The sequence below is a fragment of the Anas platyrhynchos genome, chromosome 29, assembly GCF_047663525.1.
Source record: "Anas platyrhynchos isolate ZD024472 breed Pekin duck chromosome 29, IASCAAS_PekinDuck_T2T, whole genome shotgun sequence".
Taxonomy (NCBI): domain Eukaryota; kingdom Metazoa; phylum Chordata; class Aves; order Anseriformes; family Anatidae; genus Anas; species Anas platyrhynchos.
Genome location: NC_092615.1, coordinates 4,270,520 through 4,288,196, shown reverse-complemented (window position 1 = coordinate 4,288,196; position 17,677 = coordinate 4,270,520). Strand labels below are relative to the sequence as shown.

General features: G+C 66.4%; 3 protein-coding genes across 5 annotated transcripts; 2 read left to right on the top strand and 1 right to left on the bottom strand.

The window, feature by feature from the left end:
* Positions 1-178: 178 nt before the first annotated feature.
* On the bottom strand, positions 179-6,730 carry APBA3 (amyloid beta precursor protein binding family A member 3). The gene is made up of 10 exons (XM_038169303.2): positions 5,669-6,730; positions 5,290-5,329; positions 4,708-4,853; positions 4,520-4,606; positions 3,820-3,978; positions 3,302-3,481; positions 2,853-3,065; positions 2,251-2,370; positions 1,296-1,436; positions 179-1,164 (listed from the first exon to the last, which is right to left on the bottom strand). Exons 1-10 carry the CDS (start codon positions 6,728-6,730, stop codon positions 1,093-1,095), a joined length of 2,220 nt encoding a protein of 739 aa, XP_038025231.2. The 3' UTR covers positions 179-1,092.
* Positions 6,671-7,913, top strand: MRPL54 (mitochondrial ribosomal protein L54). Its single transcript, XM_038169307.2, has 3 exons — positions 6,671-6,804; positions 7,260-7,416; positions 7,645-7,913. Exons 1-3 carry the CDS (start codon positions 6,729-6,731, stop codon positions 7,775-7,777), a joined length of 366 nt encoding a protein of 121 aa, XP_038025235.1. The 5' UTR covers positions 6,671-6,728; the 3' UTR covers positions 7,778-7,913.
* Positions 7,914-8,697: 784 nt separating this feature from the next.
* LOC101790341 (mucosa-associated lymphoid tissue lymphoma translocation protein 1-like) lies at positions 8,698-17,595 on the top strand. 3 transcript variants are annotated; one of them, XM_038169300.2, is made up of 17 exons: positions 8,698-8,847; positions 9,659-9,803; positions 10,004-10,170; positions 10,693-10,823; positions 10,924-11,077; positions 11,207-11,385; positions 11,861-11,957; positions 12,191-12,238; positions 12,326-12,361; positions 12,578-12,781; positions 12,932-13,109; positions 13,362-13,436; positions 13,853-13,980; positions 14,059-14,205; positions 14,414-14,571; positions 14,669-14,803; positions 17,029-17,595. In XM_038169300.2, exons 2-17 carry the CDS (start codon positions 9,667-9,669, stop codon positions 17,053-17,055), a joined length of 2,001 nt encoding a protein of 666 aa, XP_038025228.2. In that variant the 5' UTR covers positions 8,698-8,847; positions 9,659-9,666; the 3' UTR covers positions 17,056-17,595. The 3 variants fall into 3 exon arrangements, with proteins under 3 accessions (XP_038025228.2, XP_038025229.2, XP_038025226.2); XM_038169301.2 differs by lacking the exon at positions 17,029-17,595 and adding an exon at positions 14,900-16,055 and having other exon boundaries at positions 10,077-10,170; XM_038169298.2 differs by lacking the exon at positions 17,029-17,595 and adding an exon at positions 14,900-16,055.
* Positions 17,596-17,677: the final 82 nt, after the last annotated feature.

The window sequence follows — 17,677 nt, the reverse complement described above, 5'->3', positions numbered from 1 at the left end:
GTACAGCAGGGCAGCCTTGCTGGGATCTGCACACCTCTGTGGTCAGGGCCCCCCTCCTGCCCTGATCCCTGTCCCCAGTGGGTGCAGGACCAGCCTGGGGGCAGCGGGCTCACGGCTGCATCCCTCAGCCTGAGCTTCCTCCACTGCAGCCCAGCCACGGCTCCTGAAACACAGCCTCCAACGTGCCCCCAAACTTTTATTTTTACATCAACCAAGCACACAGGCAAAGTCACGTCAGGCTGCCTCAGCCGAAGGATCCCAGCTATCCCCTTGTGAAGGACACGGCCCCACGGAGCACTCAGCTGCAGGCTGGTCCTCGGGGCTCGTGTCCCCACGCTCCCTGGGACGTGGCAGTGCCGTGTTCCCTTTTGCTGTGCCGAGGAGCAGCCCCGAGGCTGGGACCCAGCTGTGCATGCAGAGCAGATAAAGGCAGCACTGGGGAGGCAGAGGTAGTTTCCCAGCTTGGTGCAACAGAGAGGTTGTTTGTGCCCCACCAGGCCCCTGGCAAAGCCCAGGGGGGGCAGTGGGTGCTGAGGGTGCTGCTGCCCTTAAGGCTGAGCCTGGGAGCTGCCGGCTCTCCCTTGGGTGCTGGCGTGAGCCCACACCCTGGTGTGCAGGGGCAGCGCCGCTCAGGGCCCCAAGCTGTGCTCAAATTCCATCCCCAGCTAGGGAAAGGCACCAGCGGCAAGTGTAAGAGCACGATCTGTGGTGACTGGAGGGGGGTGGCCCTTCACAGCGGGTCCCTTCTCCCCTGCCAGCACCGAGCCAAGGCGAGGGACCCCGAGGAGCAGGGGGATGGCGCCGTGCAGGCACTGTGAGGCAGGGAGGGGTGAGCAGAGGCAGAGAGGGAGTGACGGACCTGAGCTGTGCACCACAGGCCCTAACACTGCTCGAGCTGGGCATCGGCCACCCCGTCTCCCACTGAGTCCTGAGTAAAACCAAAGAGGTGCAGGATTAGCCCCTGCGGGGGGCCAGAGGGTTCTGATGAGAGCCCTGTGGGGCAGGAGGCAGAGCCTGTCCCACCCTGGAGGCCCCGGGCTCGCTCCTGCCTGGCCCCAGGCACGCGCAGCAACAGCCGGGCACGGCCACTGCTCAGAGGAACACGGGCTGCTCCTGCCCCGTCAGCAAGCGGTACGTGGAGGCCGGCATGGTCTTGATGTGGACCTAGGCAGAGACACGTGGATCAGCTGGGAGATGCCAGCCCCAGGCTGCTGGGGCAGAGCCCCGAGCCCAGCCCACAGCGTCTGCAGGGAGCACAGGGACCTCGGTGGTCCCCCAGCCGGGGTCTGCCTTACCTCGCTGACGGCCTGCGTGAGGATCTGGATGATTTTCTCGTGCGGCGTGGCCACCACGCTCTGCCCGTTGATCTCGATGATGCGGTGCCCCACACGGATGCCGCCTTTCTCTGCAATGCCCCCGCGCATCAGGCTGCAGATCTGGGGAGCAGGGAGTGCTGCTGAGATCAGAGCCGTGCTTGTACCCCGGGGATTGCACCACGACCACCCCAAATCCCCTCCTCCAGCAACAGCTCTGGGCTTGGTGCTGTCTCCTCCAGCCCAAGGGTCTGCAAACGAGCACAGGGATGGCCCCTGGCACTGCTGTGGTGGGATTTGTGCTGAGCTGCACGGCAAGAATGCTCCACAGGCTTTTGGCCCCCTGGCCTGCACAGAGCTCCTCTCCCCACATCCACACATTGAACCTCATGCTCCTGTCCCTTCTCCCTGGGACAGCAGCTCCTGCGTGCTGGTGGGGTGACCATGTCTCAGTACGAGCAGGAGCATGAGCTGGTGGGAAATGCAACCACTTTTCCGCTGCCCACCCACCCCATCCTCTCCTGCTGATCCTGGAAACGCTCCTCTCTGCCTTCCCTCTCTGCCTTCCCGGGGCGTTTCAAACACAGCTACCGTGCAGCTCAGAGCAGGGAGGGGCCAGGGCACCGGGGACGGTGACAAATGTCACAAAGGACACGTCAAGGTAGTCAGGAAGAAACCACCACCCCGAAACCAAACAGCTAAGGAGCTCCAAGGAGACAAACCCAAACAGCAGCGCTGCAGGAGAGCTACGAGGAGCCTTTCACCTCGGCACTGCAGACACCCTTGAAACCTCAGCCCCAGCAGAGGCAGGGAGCATCGGTGCCGCGTGCTCATCCACGCAGACACAGCCAGAGCCACACGTCCCCCTGCCAGATGGGCAGCACAAGCCCTCGGCTGACCCTGGCCTGGCTCGGCTGCTGTCCCTGCCAGCACTCACCACGCCGTTCTCAACGCAGAAGCCCAGCTGGTACTTGGAGTCGGGGCGCCGGATGACAGCCGTGGTGACAGGGGGACAGTGCACTATGTTCAGTGTCACCTCCGTCTGGTGCTTCAGCTCCTGGAAGATGGGATGGGGACGTGTCAGACTTCAGAAAGCCATTTGGAGGGGCTGAGAGGGGCGACACGGCCACGTTGCTCATGGGGTGCTGAGGGTTAGCACCCTGTTTGCAATGGGGAAACTGAGGCACGCACAAGAATACTGCCGTGCTCAAATCCAGGGAGAGGAACTTACAAACCCAGCCCAAGACACCCCACTCTGTCCCTGAGACCACGCTGCTTCCAGCTCAGGAGGCTGAAGGTGCAACAGGATCCCCCCAGGGTATTTGGCCACCTCCCCACCTCCCTGGGCAGGGCCCTGCCCACACCCTGCTGCAGGTTCAGCCCCGGCTTTGTCACCGCCTCATCACATCTTCACCTGCCAAACGTGCTCCTACCACCCATCCATCCCCTCCCCGGGAGCATTTGGGGGGACACCCCAGTATCAGACACCGTGGACGTGTTCAGGGCTCTGCCCTGGCAGCGGGGGCACCCCGGGCTCACCCGGATGATGCTCTGGCAGGTGGTGAGGGGCAGCCCCACCAGGCTCGTCCCATTGACGGACATGAGGCGGTCCCCGATGCTCAGCTCGCCCGAGCGCTCCGCAGGGCCCCCGTGCATGAGGTTGGCGACCACCACCGTGGGCAGGATGGAGCCCCAGCCCGACTCCACGATGGCGATGCCCAGGATCTCCCCCTTCTGCTTCCGGATGCAGACCTGTGGGGGTGGACACGGGGAGGTGGTGGGCACGAGAAGAGGGGTGCTGGGTCACGAGGCACGTGTCACAGCCCCAGCACGGGGGTTCTGGGCTCCAAGCGAGCTGCGAGGGGGCCCCGTTCTGTAGGGAACACCTCAGCTGCTCAGGGAGCCACGGTGAGGTGCCACAGAGAGGTGCCAGCAGGCACCGTGCTGATACCCCAACACTGTCTTCACCCCTCCAAAGCAGCTCTTACGTCCTTGCAGTTCTCCTGCCGGGAGAAGTGGGTCAGCTCTGCATTGTACTGCTCCTGGTCCTCAAGGGCACGGCTGTACTGGCGAGGGCTCAGCTCACTTGGGTCGATGCTGTTGGCCTCCAGGAAGCGCTGGTAAGCCACACCAAATGCCTGCCCGATGGCCTGAGCGATGATCTGGGCCTGGGGATAGAGAGGGATCGTTGGTGCCCATAGCTTGGGGCCACGGCCTCATGCCAAACTGGGCCCAGCAGCTGCCAGCACCATTCTGCCCAGTGCAGATGAGGTTTGGGAGCTGCAGAGCATCCTGGCTCCTGCCCCGCACCTTTTCGTGGTGCCAATCCCATTCTTTTCTCACTGGGACCCTCTACCTGTGGGGGGGTGCCCAGGCTCCCTCCTCCTCTCTCTGACTGCATCAAAAGCCCCCGGCGCAGAGACACCAAGCACCCGGTCACTACGGCAGGATGGGGACCAGGACCCCAACACCACCCTGCCCTCCTGAGGGTCTCGTTTCCACTCACATCGGCCGAGTGGAAGACGTGGCAGATCATCTTGTAGAGCCGCTTCTCCTCCGCCGCCTCCGCTCGCCGAGGCAGCTTGCGGCGTGCCATGAGCACCACCAGGGAGCCGATGTCGGCAATGTAGGAGATGGTCTGCAGGGAGTGATCCATCATAGCCTCCTGGCAAGGGGGACACAGCAGAGACCTTCAGCCCGGCCAGCCAGGCACCGCTCCACGTCAGAAGGATTTGGGTGAGGTCTGGTTCAGCCCCCACACTGCTGAAACGTGGCTCAAGAGCCTGGGAGAAATCCATGTATTTGCTAAAAGCTACAAACAGCTCCTTCAATCGAGGACTCGTTTGTGTCTCCAGGTGTAGTCAGGGGACAACACAGCTTTTTGGCCTCTTAGTGTAAGGCAGAAAATTATCCTACAGCAGAGAGCTGCAGAGACTTTAAGACCAGCTCCCCTGGAGCTCAGTTTGCTCCCGCGAGGCGTAGTTTGCATGAGAAGCCTCGTGCAGCCAGGCAGCCAGCTGAGGGATGCACGGCACACGTGTGTGGGATGGCTGTGGAGTGACACGTCTCCTCCCAGCTGCACAGCATCGCCTGTGGGCCATCCCTGTGCGTGACCCCACTGCCGTGGGCAGGCAGAGGAGATCCCAAGGCGGATGGGAAGGTCTCAGCAGCCCCGGGGCCACGTGGGCATTCCCGTTTCTTCTCACCTGTGTGTCAGCCGTGAGCACCTTGATCCTCTGCGTGGAGACAAACAGATCCACCTCCGTCATGGGTTGGGACTCCCCCTCCGGTGCCTGCAAAGTGCCCCAGTGAGGTCCCTGCCCCACAGCCGGGGTTCCCCCTGTGCACAGCCCTGGCCTGAGCCCACGAGAGGCCAGGCTGTGCCCCCACACACCTTGATCCTGTCCACAGCCTCCTGTGCCTGTGCCATGCGGACGCTGGTGGGGGGGTTCCTCTCGGAGACCAGCTGCGTGGAGCCCAGGTACTTTGCCCCAAAAATCACCCCGTCCAGCAGATCCTCTGGGTCGCAGGGGCCTGGAACTGAGATATTGGGAGGGATAAAGCAGGGGCTGGTTTCCTCCTGACTCTGAAGGCTGGGGGCTGCCAGCTGCCGCTGTATGTTTGCTGTGCTCCTACACGTGGCAAAGCAGCTCAGCGCCTGGGAGATGGGCTCCTGGCACCACGGGGGGACCAACGCTGACCCCAGGGCTTCCTCCTCCTTCACTGGGCACCACCCCAGATCCTTGAAGCACCCCACTCACATAGCAGAAGGTGAGCTGTGAGCAAACCAGCCACCCAAAGTCTGCAGCCATATTCTCCAAAATGTGGCAACAGCGCCTCTGCCCAAGGGGCCCCTTCTCCTGGGCACAGAGCCGAGCGCTCCTTCCCCAGCTGGGACCCCCGGCCACCCCCATGTTCACATCAGTGCAGGAGGCGATGGCTCAGGACTCCTGGTTCAAGCAGATCTCCTACTCACCATCTTTGAAGGCTGGACAGGAGGAAGGGGACTCCTTGTCCTGCAAAACAACAAGAGGGGGGGTGAGACCCTGACTGGGAGCCTGGGGAGCACCAGGAGAGCGTGGGCACAGGGTGCTGGGGCTGAGGGACCCGTTCAGACCCACCGGCTTCCTCCCCAGGGCGTGCACGCCTCAGGCAGGTGTGAACGTCCTGCACATTCAGCAGGAGCCAGAGCTGACACTGAGGGTCTTGTCCAGGCACCTCAGCAACGCAAGGCCCTGCAAGCCCCAGGGAAAAGCCCTCCCTTGCTCCCCTCTGCCCCCTCCCAAAACCCCACGAAGAGGCAGAGCCTGGGGGCACATCCTGGCTCGCTGCCACCCCATGGGCCGTGCACTCACAGTGACGCTGCCTTGGGGCAGCCGCTCTTTCTCCGGGGCCGCAGCAGGAGGCAGGGCCGCCCAGGTTGGCTCTGGTGAACTGTCCCGGTTGCCCTCGCAGGTGGGGTCAACCTCACTGAGCCCCTCTCCATAAAACCATCCACCAGCAGGTCCCCCCTGCGAGCCGCCCGGCCCTCCGGGCTCCACCACCGCCGCCACCGCTTCCTCTGGAGCCTGCAGCATCTCCAGGCTGGTCCCAGCCAGCACGTCGGAGCGGGCCAGGGGCGTCTCTTCACCAGCTTCGGGCAATCCCCCCTCGTAGCTCAGGAGGCTCAGCAGATCCTCCCGGTCGGCCTCGGCGAAGAGCAGCCCGTGGCAGGGCCGGGAGCAGGCCGAGTGCTGGGAGCAGCAGGGCCGCGTCGCCAGGCCCCTGCCCGTGGCCACGTGCAGCGGGCACGGCCGGCACCCGCCCCGACACCCCACAGAGCCCCTCGGGTGCCGCTCGCCCACCGCCGGGGCCGTGCCGGGGCTCGAGGCCAACGGCGGCTCCGGGGCGTCGCGGAGGCTGGGGTCGAGGGTCTCGAGCTGCGCCAGCAGCCCCTGCATCTCCGCCGCCTCCGCGTCCTCGGGGGCTTCGTCCAGCTCCATGTCCCCGCTGCTGGGGGCGCGGGGCGGCCCCGCTCCCCGAGGGGCTCCCCCCACGCCGGGCTCCTCCACCTCCTCTCCCTGGTCACGTCCCGAAGCCTCGCCGGTGCCGGTGCCCGGGGCTGCTTCACCCCCTCGCCGACCCCCGGCGGTGCCGGTGCCGGTACCGGGGGGCTCCACGCCGGGCCCCGGGGCTGCGGGCTGCCCCCCCGGCCCTTCCTCCGTGTCCATGGCCGGCGGCTCGGGGGCCGAGGGCTCAGCCTGGAAGTCCATGCTGCTGTCCATGGCGGCTGCGGGGGGGACAGGGGACGGGGAGCGGGGCACGGAGGGGCCCTGGGGGTGGCGCTGCCCCGGGCCCGGAGCGGAACGGAGCGGGCCCGGCCGGGGCGGAGCGGGACGAGGCCGCCGCCATTTCCGGGCCCGCCCCCCCCCCGCCATGGCCGCGCGGCTGCTGCTGAGGGCGGCCAGCGCCGTGCGGCACGGCCCGGCCCGGGGGTACGCCAAGAAACCGGGTGAGGGCCCCGCACCGCGCCCCGGCCCCGGCCCCGGCCCCAAGCCCTGCCCCGGCCCCGTCCTTCTCCCATCCCGGCCCCATGTCCCAGCCCCATCCCAGTGTCCCAGCCCCATAACCCATCCCCATCCCAATGGCCTAGCCCCATGTCCCATCCTCATCCTGTCCTGACCCCATCTCCCAGCCCTGTTCCAGTCTCCCGGCCCCGTGTCCCAGCCCCATTTCCCAGCCCCATTGCAATGTCCCACCCCCATATCTGATCCCCATCCCAATGTCCCAGCCCTATATCCCATCTCCATCCCAATATCCCAGCCCCATGTCCCATCCCCATCCCAGTCCTGGCCCCCAGTCCTCCATCCCCTCACCCCGTGGCCTCCTCCTCTTGCTCCTGCCCCAGCCCCGCTCCTCAGCCCCATCCCAGTGTCCCCCTGCCTGACCGTGCCCCCGTCCCTGCAGGCGCGAAGGTGAAGGGTAAGAGCGTGCCGAAGGAGGAGCTGAAGGGGCCGGAGGTGTGCACAGACCCCGTCAAGCTGGCCACCTATGCCGTGGGCGTCAACTACCACAAGGACAGCCCCGACGTGGCCCTGAAGCCTGACTCCGAGTACCCCGACTGGTAAGTGGGGCCCTCCTGAGGTGCTTGGCCCCAAAGACCCATCCCGAGGGCACCATCGGGATGGGAACTGCTCTCCTTCTTGGGGCTGGGGGCTCGGGGACCTGCCCTGGTAGCAGTGGATGGGGTGGGTGAGGGATCCGTGCCCTGATCGCACGCTACTGCTCCTCCATCCTCCATCCTCCTTCCTCCTCCTGGTTGCAAACTCACATCCTCTGCATTCGCCCCCAGGCTTTTCCAGATCCACCTGGGGCCCCCCAAGAAGCTGGAGGAGATGGACCCCGACTCCATCGAGTACTGGAGGCGCCTGCGGAAGTACAACACGTGGCAGCGCAACCGGCTGAAGAAGGGCAAGAAGCTGTAGGTGCTGCAGACCTCGTGGCACCGCAGCTGCCCCGGGTGCCGCACGGACGGCACTGGGACCAGCTCCTGTTGTTGGTCTCTTATTCTTGCTGTGAACTGGGAATAAATCTCTGGCGAGGCTGATGCCTCTTCCTGAAGCTGTGGCAAACCCATGTCCTCCGCAAGCTCAGTGTGGGCCTCCCCTCCTGCCCAGGGTTGGTGGAGGATCGAGGCCCTGAATTCTTGGTGTTTTTGCTGAAGCAGAAGCTCTGTTTATTGTTCACAGAAGGAGCCCAAGCTGCCAAATCCTTCCCGTTCCCTCTGTCAGTCTGCGCTGCAGTGACGGGGAGTACAGGCAGTGCTGGGGGGGTGGTGGCGTGGGGTGGGAGCGACTCCACCAGTGTCACCGTGTCCCCAGGAGGGAGGTGTCGGGGGGCAGCCAGCACCCCTGGGGCTGAGAGGAGGGAGGTCGGGGTCTGGGGGTGCTGGTGGGTGCAGCGAGCAAGTTGAGGGGACACCGTGGCCCCTTCTGCAGTGGGAGGGCTCGCAGCACCATCCCCACCCCGTGTTCTCACCTCCTCCTCTGGCTCAGCATCCCGAGGGAGCGGGGTGGGCTGGGGGGCACAGCAGAGGTGGGCATCTCTGTCCTGCTCAGCTGAGCCCCTTCCCCTTGGGGAAGTCGTGGCTTCCAGCCTGCCCTTCCAGCAGGGTCTGCAGCCACTTCTTCCCCAAGCACCGGGGGCTTTGCTGCCCCCTTCCCCATGCGTCCTCAGCCTGGCGGAGTCCAGCATCTCCCCGCAGCCCCGGTCCTGCCTGTTTGGTGCCGTAGGGGCAGGACGGGCAGTGGGGCTGCTGCCACCCCGGTACGGGGCCGTGCCCAGCTCCCCGCAGCTGTGACGCCCACGCTGTGCAGCACAGGAAGCGGTGGAGGAAAGCAGAAGTGCCATGCCGTGGTGCAGGGGGGGGAGCTTTTGTTTTTAACCTTCATTTCCTCTGCGTGGGGCTCGGTGCGCGCCGAGCTCAGAGCTGACGGCTCCAGGCAGGCTCCTCCAGCAGGAGCTGCCCTGAGGCTGGGGCCAGGCCGTGCCAGAGGTGAGTGCCCTGCGCCTTCCAGGCTCTGTCCTCTCCGTGCCCACCCCGGTTCTTGTTCCCATGTCCCCCGTTGCCCCGTGCAGAGCCGGGTGGATCATGCACAAGGGGCAGGGCGGTCGGTGCTGCGCTCCCTTTGCTGCCAAAGCCCTGCGTCCCTTGCGTGGTGCCCAATTCCTGCCCCCAGGGCTCGGATTCTGTGCTCCACTCCCCTTGTCGTCCCCCAGGGCTCCTCTTGGTGGCCCAGCAGGGTTCAGGCCATCTCCAGAGCCACCACCATGGGGTGACAGCGAGGGGGCTGCCCCCCAGCCCTGAGGTGCAGACGCCACGCGCTGTCTGTGCAGGAAGGAGCGGGGTGCCCAGGCTGTGCCGTGCCTTGTCCCAGCCGTGCTCAGCCTCCCACGATGGGACATCCTCCGTGTCCCCTAAAGGGACGGGAAGGTGACAGGGGACATTCCCCTTTTCCAGTTCCTTGGACCCCATCCTGTCAAAGTCCCAGGGGCTGCCCCACTGTGGCATTGCCCCTTTGCCCAACACCAGGGGCAGAGCAGGGTCCCCGTGCCGCTGTCACAGCTCTTGTCCTCTGGGCTCAGAGGGGGATCTTGGGGCATTCCTGGCTGGTGGCCGGATCCTGCAGACCCCGGGATGGGGCCGGGAGGTGACACAACACCAGCAGGCTGGTGCTGGTGCTCCCCGTCCCCATGCCAGTGTTGCTGCACTGGGCCACCAGCCAGCAGCTCCTGAGGGTGTCCAGTGGGGCACGGGCACCGTCACTTTGTCACCCGCTGATGTCCCATCCCCTCCACACCCCCAGGGGACGGGATGGGGGACTGGAGCTTGCCCATCAGCTCGCTGGGCGAGGATGTGGTGGCCCGGCTCTGTGAGCTCCTGGACAACGCCAGCCGGGGCTGGCGCAAGCTGGCCGAGGTGGCCGGGGCGGAGAAACGCTTCAAGTGCAGGTAGGAGCAGGATGGACCCTGCGGCGGGCACAGCTGGGCTTCTGTCCCCTGCTGGGTGACCAAACGCAGAGACGGGGCAGGAGATGGGGCAGGGCTGAGCGGGGGACACCCCCCTGCCCCGCTGTGTCCCCGTTTTCCCGTGTTGAGCCCCGGCCATCCCGGGGGTCCCCATGGTGCTGAGCCCTGCGGGCGCTCCGCAGCGAGGAGGAGCTGGAGGTGTGCTCGCTGAAGGTGCTGGAGCCCCGCGGCAGCCCCACGCAGTGCCTCCTGCAGCTCCTGGCCGAGCGCGACTGCAGCCTCAAGTACCTGCTGGGCTGCCTGGACAGGATGGGGCACACGCAGGCCTGCCAGGTCCTCAGCAGTGCCGGTAGGGACGGCCTGGGGGGCATGGGGAGGGGCACCAGGGAAGGGGGCTCAGCGGGAGGGACGTGGGGAGGTGAGGGGCTGCTCTTCCTGGGGATGGGGTGGGATGGGATGGGATGGGATGGGATGGGATGGGATGGATGCAGCAGGGTGGGATGGGACGGGGTAGGGAAGGATGGATGGGACCTTGTGTGATGAGGGGGGGCAGGAGGGGCTGGGAGGGGACAGGCTGTGATGGGATGAGGTGTGATGGGTTGGGACGGCACGAGGTGGGCTGGGATGGAGCAGAGGGGATGGTACGAGGTGCCACAGGGTACGGTGGGACAGGAATGGTGCAGAACGCCAAGTGACAGGACAGGCTGAGGTGGCGTTGAATGGGACGAGGTGGGATGAGGTGGTCGGGGTGGGACGGAGCAGGCTGCAGTGGGACGGGGCACAACGGGACAGGACAGGACAGGGCTGGGTGTGATGGGGTGGTGCGGGATGGGGCTCTCGGCCAGCCCGGGTTCTTCTCCCTCTCCCGCAGTCCATGACATGATCCGCATCACGGTGCAGCCGGAGTCGCAGGTGGTGGCAGAGGGGGCACGGGTGTCCCTCACCTGCTGGGCCACCGGCCCGCCGGGGCTCGCCTACCAGTGGTTCTGCGGGAAGCAGGAGGTGGGTCCCACATCGCCATGTCACGCTGGTGGCCCAGGTCCCCTCCCTGGCTGAACCCCCACCCTGAGCCCCTGTCCAAGCCCCCCACCTCATCCCGTAGGTGCCCGGAGCCACGGCTCCGGAGCTGGTGATCGACACGGCCGCCCCGCCGGGCCCACCCCGGTGGTTCATCTGCCGCGTGAACTGCGGGGCCGCCTTCGCCTTCTCCAGGTGGGCCCACGTCCAGGTGGAGAGGAGCAGCAGCCCCAGCTCAGGTGGGCCCCCAGCTCCCTGTGCTGGCACCCACGAGGTGTCACTTGCCTGCGGGACCAGGGGAGCTTGCACAGGGCGTCACTCGGAGCCCGGGGGGCCCCTGGCAGACCTGCTGCCTGTCCCCTCCCCAGCCAGCGGTTACTGCCCCACCATGGCGGGGCTGCAGATCCTGCGGCAGCCGCAGCCGTGCTGCCTGGCTGAGGGGGACACGCTGCTGCTGGAATGCAGAGCCATCGGCAACCCGCCGCCGCAGTACCAGTGGTTCAGGAACCGGCGTCCCGTGGAGGGTGCACGGGCACCACAGCTCCAGGTACTGGGGGGCCCCCTGCCTGGTGCAGCACGGCACGGCATGGCACGGCACGGCGTGGAGCAGTGCAGCATGGCACGGCACAGCATGGGTGGCGTGGTGCAGTGCAGAATGGTGCAGCACAGCACAGCACAAAGCAGCACTGCGTGGCATGGTGCAATGCAGCATGGCACAGCACAGCATGGCGTGGCACGGCACAGCATGGCACGGTGCACTGCAGCCTGGCACAGCATGGCACAGTGTGGTGCAGTGCAGAATGGCACGGCACAGCGTGGTGCAGCACTGCATGGCATGGTGCAGTGCTGAGAGGAGCAGCACAATGCAGCACGGCACAGCATGGCATGGCACAGCGTGGTGCAGCACGGCACGGCGTGGTGCAGCACAGCATGGCACGGCGCAGCACAGCATGGCACGGCGTGGTGCAGCATGGCACAGCGTGGCGTGGTGCCCCTAGCTCCTCTCTCCATCCCGCCGCCAGGTGCAGCTGGTGACGACGGCTGAGCGGGGCAGCTACTCCTGCCGCGTGTTCAACCTCTTCCACGAGGTGTGGAGCCAGGAGGTGGACGTGGAGATCGGTGAGGGGAGGGGGGCAACCTCCATGTCCCCTGTCCCCCACCCCGTGTCTTTGTCCTGGCTCTTCTCACCCCCACAACGCCCTCCCATGGCCTCTCTGCTTCCTCACATTTTGGGGGGCTTCAGCACCGTGCTGTCTGGGCGCTACAAAATGGGGTTCCCTCCAGCCCCATAGCCCCCCTGTGACCCTGCTCCCTCTCTCCTGACCCCCCCCACCCTTTTTGTGCTGCCCCAGGCCCACGGCTCTTCACCTCTGGAGGCTCCTGGCAGGATGGGGACAGAGGTAGGTGCAGGTGACGTGGCTCTGTCCCCACTGCTCTGCTCAGGGCACTGCGCTCAGGGCCATGCCACCACGCTTCTCTCTTTCCAGCCCCCCCAGAGCCCGGCAGTCCTGACCAGCTGTACGGTAAGAGCCCATCCACGAGGGGTTGGGGACCCTGAGGGGCTGTGACCGTCCCCATTGTCACCCCCAAGGCCTGCTTTGCTTGGCCAGGCTCTAGCATGGGTGCAGCACCCTGGGGAGAGAGGCAGGGACTGGTGTGTGTGGTGACACTGGGAACATCAGAAGGGGTGGCAGAGACAGCAGGAGCATCCTGAGCGTGCCCCTCTCCTGTCCCGGCAGCCACGGACAAGGTGGCCCTGCTGATCGGCAACATGCACTACCTGCACCACAAGCACCTGCGGGCGCCCATGGTGGACGTGCACGCGCTGAGCTCCCTCCTGCGCCAGCTCGACTTCAAGGTGGTCTCGCTGCTGGACCTGGGCAAGGACGAGATGCAGATGGCTGTCAACGAGTTCCTCCTGCTCCTCGACAAGGGCGTCTACGGTGGGGCAGCTTCGGGGGGCACTGGGGGGTCTTACACTAGTGGGGTTTGGGGGTGGCGGGGTGAGAAGCCTGGGGTGAGGACTGGGGAGGGCCCTGAGGCTTGGGGACGTGCAAGGAGGGACGTGACCCGCTGCTGTCCCCTCCCGCCAGGTTTGCTTTACTACGCCGGGCATGGCTACGAAAATTTTGGCAACAGCTTCATGGTGCCCATCGACGCCCCCAGTTCCTACACCTCCGCCCACTGCCTGTGCGTGCAGCGGGTGCTACGGTGCATGCAGCAGCGGCACACCGGCCTCAACATCTTCCTGCTCGACATGTGCCGCAAGAGGTGACCGAGCCCCCCCGGCACAGAGCGGGTCCTGGCACCGGGTGCCTGCCACCCATGGGTGCTGGATCCTGGGGGAGCAGAGCGAGGTGTCCCCCATGCCCCAGCTGTGGCGTTGTGTGGATGCCCCGGGTGTCACTGCTCCAGTTTAACCCCACTGTGGTCAGGGTCTGGGGTACCTCGGGTGGATTTGGGGGGGCTGCACCCCCCGAGGGTTCTCACAGCGCCCAGCCCTGCCCAACTGCTCTCTTACAGGAACCTCAACGACGACACCATCCCGCAGGTCGGGGCGCTGCAGGTGACGGCCAACATCGTCTTCGGCTACGCCACGTGGGTCCCCTTCCCACTGCCCTGGTGCTGCCCCCGTCTTCCTCGCTCCAGGGCCAGCGGGACACATCCTGCCTGGGCCTGGAGCGGGGCTGGGGCTCAGCCCCGTTTGTACCACATCTTGATCCGGGCCACCGGCTCCCCCTGGTCGATGCTGGAGGTGCTGGGAGTCGCAGCCCCCAGTCCCCTACGGGGATGGGGGATGGTCGCAGCCCTGCTCAGCTCTGGGCAGTGCCCAAGGGGGTCAAAGCACCGAGGCTCCTCAGGGATTTGGGCTGAGGATGCTTTAAGCATCCAGGATCTGGCCACAGCGCTGTGGCTGAGCTTCCCCAGGGCTCAGTGGGGGCTGGTTCTTGGAGCAGCCCCCCATGGATGGAGGGGTCCCACGGATGGAGCCCACCCCTGCCCCATCCCCGCAGGTGCGCAGACGCCGAAGCCTACGAGCTGAGCCAGGGCGAGCTCTCCAACGGCGTCTTCGTCAGCTTCCTCAAGCGCTGGCTGCTGGATGACGAGAAGATCACGGTGCTGCTGGACAAGGTGGCCGAGGGTGAGTGGCGAGCAGCGGGGACCCCAGGGGATGGGAGCGTCCCCCACCGACCCCCCTGTCCCTCTCGTCCCCCCGCAGACATGGGCACCCTGGAGATCACGCGGGGCCGCCAGGCGCTGGAGCTCCGCAGCAACCTCTCGGAGAGGAGAGCGCTGACGGACCCCATCCGCGCCCCGGGCCGGGACGAGACCTCCGCCAGGAACCTGCAGTGGGCCAAGGCCCACGGTGAGCACCGCGGCCACCGCACCCAGCGCTGGCATCTGAGGGGACGTGGAGGGGACGGCCCCGAGATGTGGGGCGAGGTGGCAGGCAGCAAATTCAGCACCCAGCGGGTTTCTCTGGCGCAGCACCACCAGCCCTGGGCTTCGCACCGGGGGTCACCGCTGTGGTGGTGACCGAGGAGGTGCCAGCCCCGTGCTCGCTGTCCCGGCAGTGCTCCCGGAGAGCCGCCACCTGCACTTCAGCTGCGGCATCACCGTCCAGCTGGGCTTCGCTGCCGAGTTCTCCAACATCATGATCATCTACACCCGCATCCTGGCCGCCCCCAGGGACATCACCGAGTGCGTGGCCAAGCTCACCGACATCCCCGAGGTGGGGCAGGGCGCTGACACCCTCGGCAGGGCGGTGACGTGGGGGGGGGGTCCCGGTGGGCTGTGGGTTTTTCAAGGTCGCACATCACCCACGGCAGGAGCTGGACGTGGACCTCAAGTGCACCAACAGGGAGAGCCCCGAGGAGGTGGGCAGCCCCTTGTCACCCTCCTGGAGCCCCGGCTGCCCCTCCTGCTGCCTCTACAGCCGCCTCTGCGGCCTGCAGAAACTGAGGGTAAGGCTCACGCTGCGTGTTAAGGGGTGGGGGGTGGGGATGAAGCCACCGTCCCCATGCTGCAGGGTGGGTGCCCACGCTGCCGTGCCCCCGCAGCAGGAGCTGGCCTTCACCGTGTGCCTGCAGTACCGCTACCGCGGCATGGACGACTTCGTGGAGGAGCGGCGGGCGGTGAGCGTGGGCAAGCCGCTCATCGCCAAGCTCAACCTGCACCTCGGCCCCGCCGCCGCCTCGCAGCCCCCCTCGCAGAGCTCCCTTAGCCCCCTCTCCAGCTCGCCCCCGGGGAGCTGGGGGGCAGCGGGGGGCTGCTGGGGAAACACCCCCGAGGAGAACCTGAGCCCCAAGGGGCCAGGCTCACACAGCCTGTAGGTGGGCGCGCGGCCCCCGCTCTACACCTCGTGCCCCCTCTGGCCTGGAGGGGACAGAGGGGATGGGGACGGAGCTGGGTGCTGAGGGGCTGAGCCCTGTCCTGCCCTGCACCGGGGATGTGGGGCTCGCTGCTTGGCACCGTGGGGGGGGGGCAGCACGGTGCAGGGCACTGCCCCCTGCCCCGGACAGGGACAGCCCCACGGATGGCGCATCGCCACCCCACAGCTGTACAGGGAATGCCAGCCCCAGCCCCATGGCACTGCCGGCCCCACATCGAGGACACGGCCCCACATCCCCTGCCGTGCCACTGCCACCCCCAGAGACAGGACGCTGTCCCTGGCATGGCAGTGCCACCCCTGTCCCCCCCCCAGGGCAGTGCCAGCCCCAGGGCTCCCCGTGGCCGTGCCCACTTGGCGGGGCGGTGGCATTGCCCCTTGCTCTGTGGGGCGAGGAGGGGATGGAGGCAGGGGGCTCAGCGAGGCGTCGCGCCGGGGCAGGGTTGGGCTCGTTCAGGCCTAGGAGAAATAGAGAGAAATAAGCAGATTAGGGGGCAAATCCTGAGGGGAGGATTAGGGGGGAGCAAAGGGCTCCTGCTTGGCTGGGAGGCAGCCCTGGGGCCATGGGAGACCCACCCGCCCCCCCAGTGCTCTCAGTGGGACACTGAGCACCAGCGCTGGCCGGGCCTTGGAAGATTTCAGGGTATGGATGAAATCTGGGGGGGAAAATTGCCATCTGCCTTTTTTTTTTTTTTTTTTTTTTTCCGTAATGTACGAGATGGGGGCACAGGGCGTACGCGTGCTTTGCTCGGCCCCATGTGCCAGCATCTGCAGATGTCTCCTTTGGGTCTCAAACGGGGGAAAACACCAATAAAACAGTGAAAGCACGATGGCTCAGCACTTCTCATGGCTCTTCGTGTTCAGGAGGCTTTCTTGGCCAGAAACATCGCCCGTTTCTGCACTAATGAGAGCGACGAGGCTCGCCACGGTGCCACCCAGCACTGCCGGGCACCACGCCTGGCCCCGCACAGCATCGCCACCGGCCACGTGCAAATTAGCTCATTTACATAATTTGTATAACGCCCAGCGCCTCGACAGCACGGAGGAGACCGTCCTCACCCGGGCACACCGAGGCTGGCCTCGCCCCGATGCGCCCGCGCTTTCGGGTGGCGCTGGGGGCCCCCCTGACCCAATTAGTCTCGGATTTGGGAGGGGGCAGCCCCCTTCCGAGCCCCCTCCCCGCGCCAGCCGGCTTTTGTTGGTGCTCGTAGGGCCGAGGGGAGCCCGGCCGCCCCGGCGGGGCCGGCGCCAGCCTCTGCCATTATGTCATGCGAAAACTGCAGCCCCCATTCAGCGCGACCCATCCCCCAGATCAAACCCCATTACTTCCGCGGCCGTTGCTTCATTATCTCCCGGGCCCAGTGTGCCTCTGCCCGCGGCCGGTTAATCTAAGCCCGGTCCCATTAGCTGGGCTGGGGAAGCCGGGGGGGCATCGATTATGCGTTTAATGGGTTGTTAAAGGTTTAATTATCACTAACGAAGCAGACGAGCAGCAGCAGCCGGGGGACGGGGACAAGGAGCCGGGTCCCCTCGGGGTCAGCGCCTTGCCTGGCCCAGTGTCACCGCCGCTGCTCCCACCTGACCCCAGTGCCACCAGGGCTGTGGGGACGTCAGCGCTGTCCCTGGGGCTCCCGAGGGGCTGGGACCCGCTGGGGCCGGGCTGGGGGTGCTGGTGCTGAGTGGGGTCTGCTCCCTTCTGGGCCTTGGAGGCAAGGTGGGGACACGGTGCGGTGGTGGTTGTTGGTTCTGTAGCAAGAAATATTTCTGGGGAAATGTCCCCTCTCGGTCTTGCTTTCCCAGGAGCGTCCCCTCTGCCTCCATGGGTGACAGCACGCCCGTTTGCCTGGACCAGCACCTGCCTGTCCCAGCCGTGAGCCTCCTAAAGCCATCCTGAGCTGCCCGGTGATGGTGACATCGACCACGCGCCCTCCCCGGTGCCACTGCGGGGCCCGGCTGGGGACACGGCACATGGCCACCCTCCTGTCCCTGCTCCCACCTGGCACCATGGCCCCCCCAGGGACCCCACGGGGATGACGCAGCCCCGCTGCCCCCCTCCTAGCGGGCCCCACTGGGGGCCGTGGGGCCGCCCCCTCCCCGGCAATTCCGGCAGCTTTGTGCCTCCACCGCCGGCACCGCTGGAGAGCAATTAGGGCGGCGCAGCGTGGAGTGACGGCGGAGCAGATTCCCCCTGACAAGCAGCCGGGACACGGCGGAGCCAGGCGGCGGGGCCGGATCCGGTCAGCCGGTGGGGACCGAGCCCTGCGTGCGATGGCTGGGTGCAGGATGAGGGATTTTCCCTGCAGATGCCAAGTGTGGGCGAGGGAAAAGCCGATTTCCCTGGGAAGCTCCTTCCCGCATCCCGGCTAGCGGCAGTGCCCGACTGGAGCGCGACGCACCAGTTCAGCTCATCTCTTTACTGGCCATACACCCGTCTCTCGGCGCGCAACCA

What these genes read in the sequence shown, in the direction of transcription:
- LOC101790341 (XM_038169298.2), top strand. Translation starts at nt 9,667, where the DNA reads ATGGGGGACTGGAGCTTGCCCATCAGCTCGCTGGGCGAGGATGTGGTG. An exon ending in GAGCAGCAGCCCCAGCTCAG is followed by an intron (nt 11,078 to 11,206) that starts GTGGGCCCCCAG and finishes TCCCCTCCCCAG; the next exon opens with CCAGCGGTTACTGCCCCACC. An exon ending in CTGGCAGGATGGGGACAGAG is followed by an intron (nt 12,239 to 12,325) that starts GTAGGTGCAGGT and finishes CTCTCTTTCCAG; the next exon opens with CCCCCCCAGAGCCCGGCAGT.
- MRPL54 (XM_038169307.2), top strand. Translation starts at nt 6,729, where the DNA reads ATGGCCGCGCGGCTGCTGCTGAGGGCGGCCAGCGCCGTGCGGCACGGC. An exon ending in GGGGTACGCCAAGAAACCGG is followed by an intron (nt 6,805 to 7,259) that starts GTGAGGGCCCCG and finishes CCGTCCCTGCAG; the next exon opens with GCGCGAAGGTGAAGGGTAAG. An exon ending in GACTCCGAGTACCCCGACTG is followed by an intron (nt 7,417 to 7,644) that starts GTAAGTGGGGCC and finishes ATTCGCCCCCAG; the next exon opens with GCTTTTCCAGATCCACCTGG.
- APBA3 (XM_038169303.2), bottom strand. Translation starts at nt 6,730, where the DNA reads ATGGCGGGGGGGGGGCGGGCCCGGAAATGGCGGCGGCCTCGTCCCGCT. An exon ending in CTGTCCAGCCTTCAAAGATG is followed by an intron (nt 4,854 to 5,289) that starts GTGAGTAGGAGA and finishes CCAATATCTCAG; the next exon opens with TTCCAGGCCCCTGCGACCCA. An exon ending in TCTGCGTTGAGAACGGCGTG is followed by an intron (nt 1,437 to 2,250) that starts GTGAGTGCTGGC and finishes CCTGCTCCCCAG; the next exon opens with ATCTGCAGCCTGATGCGCGG.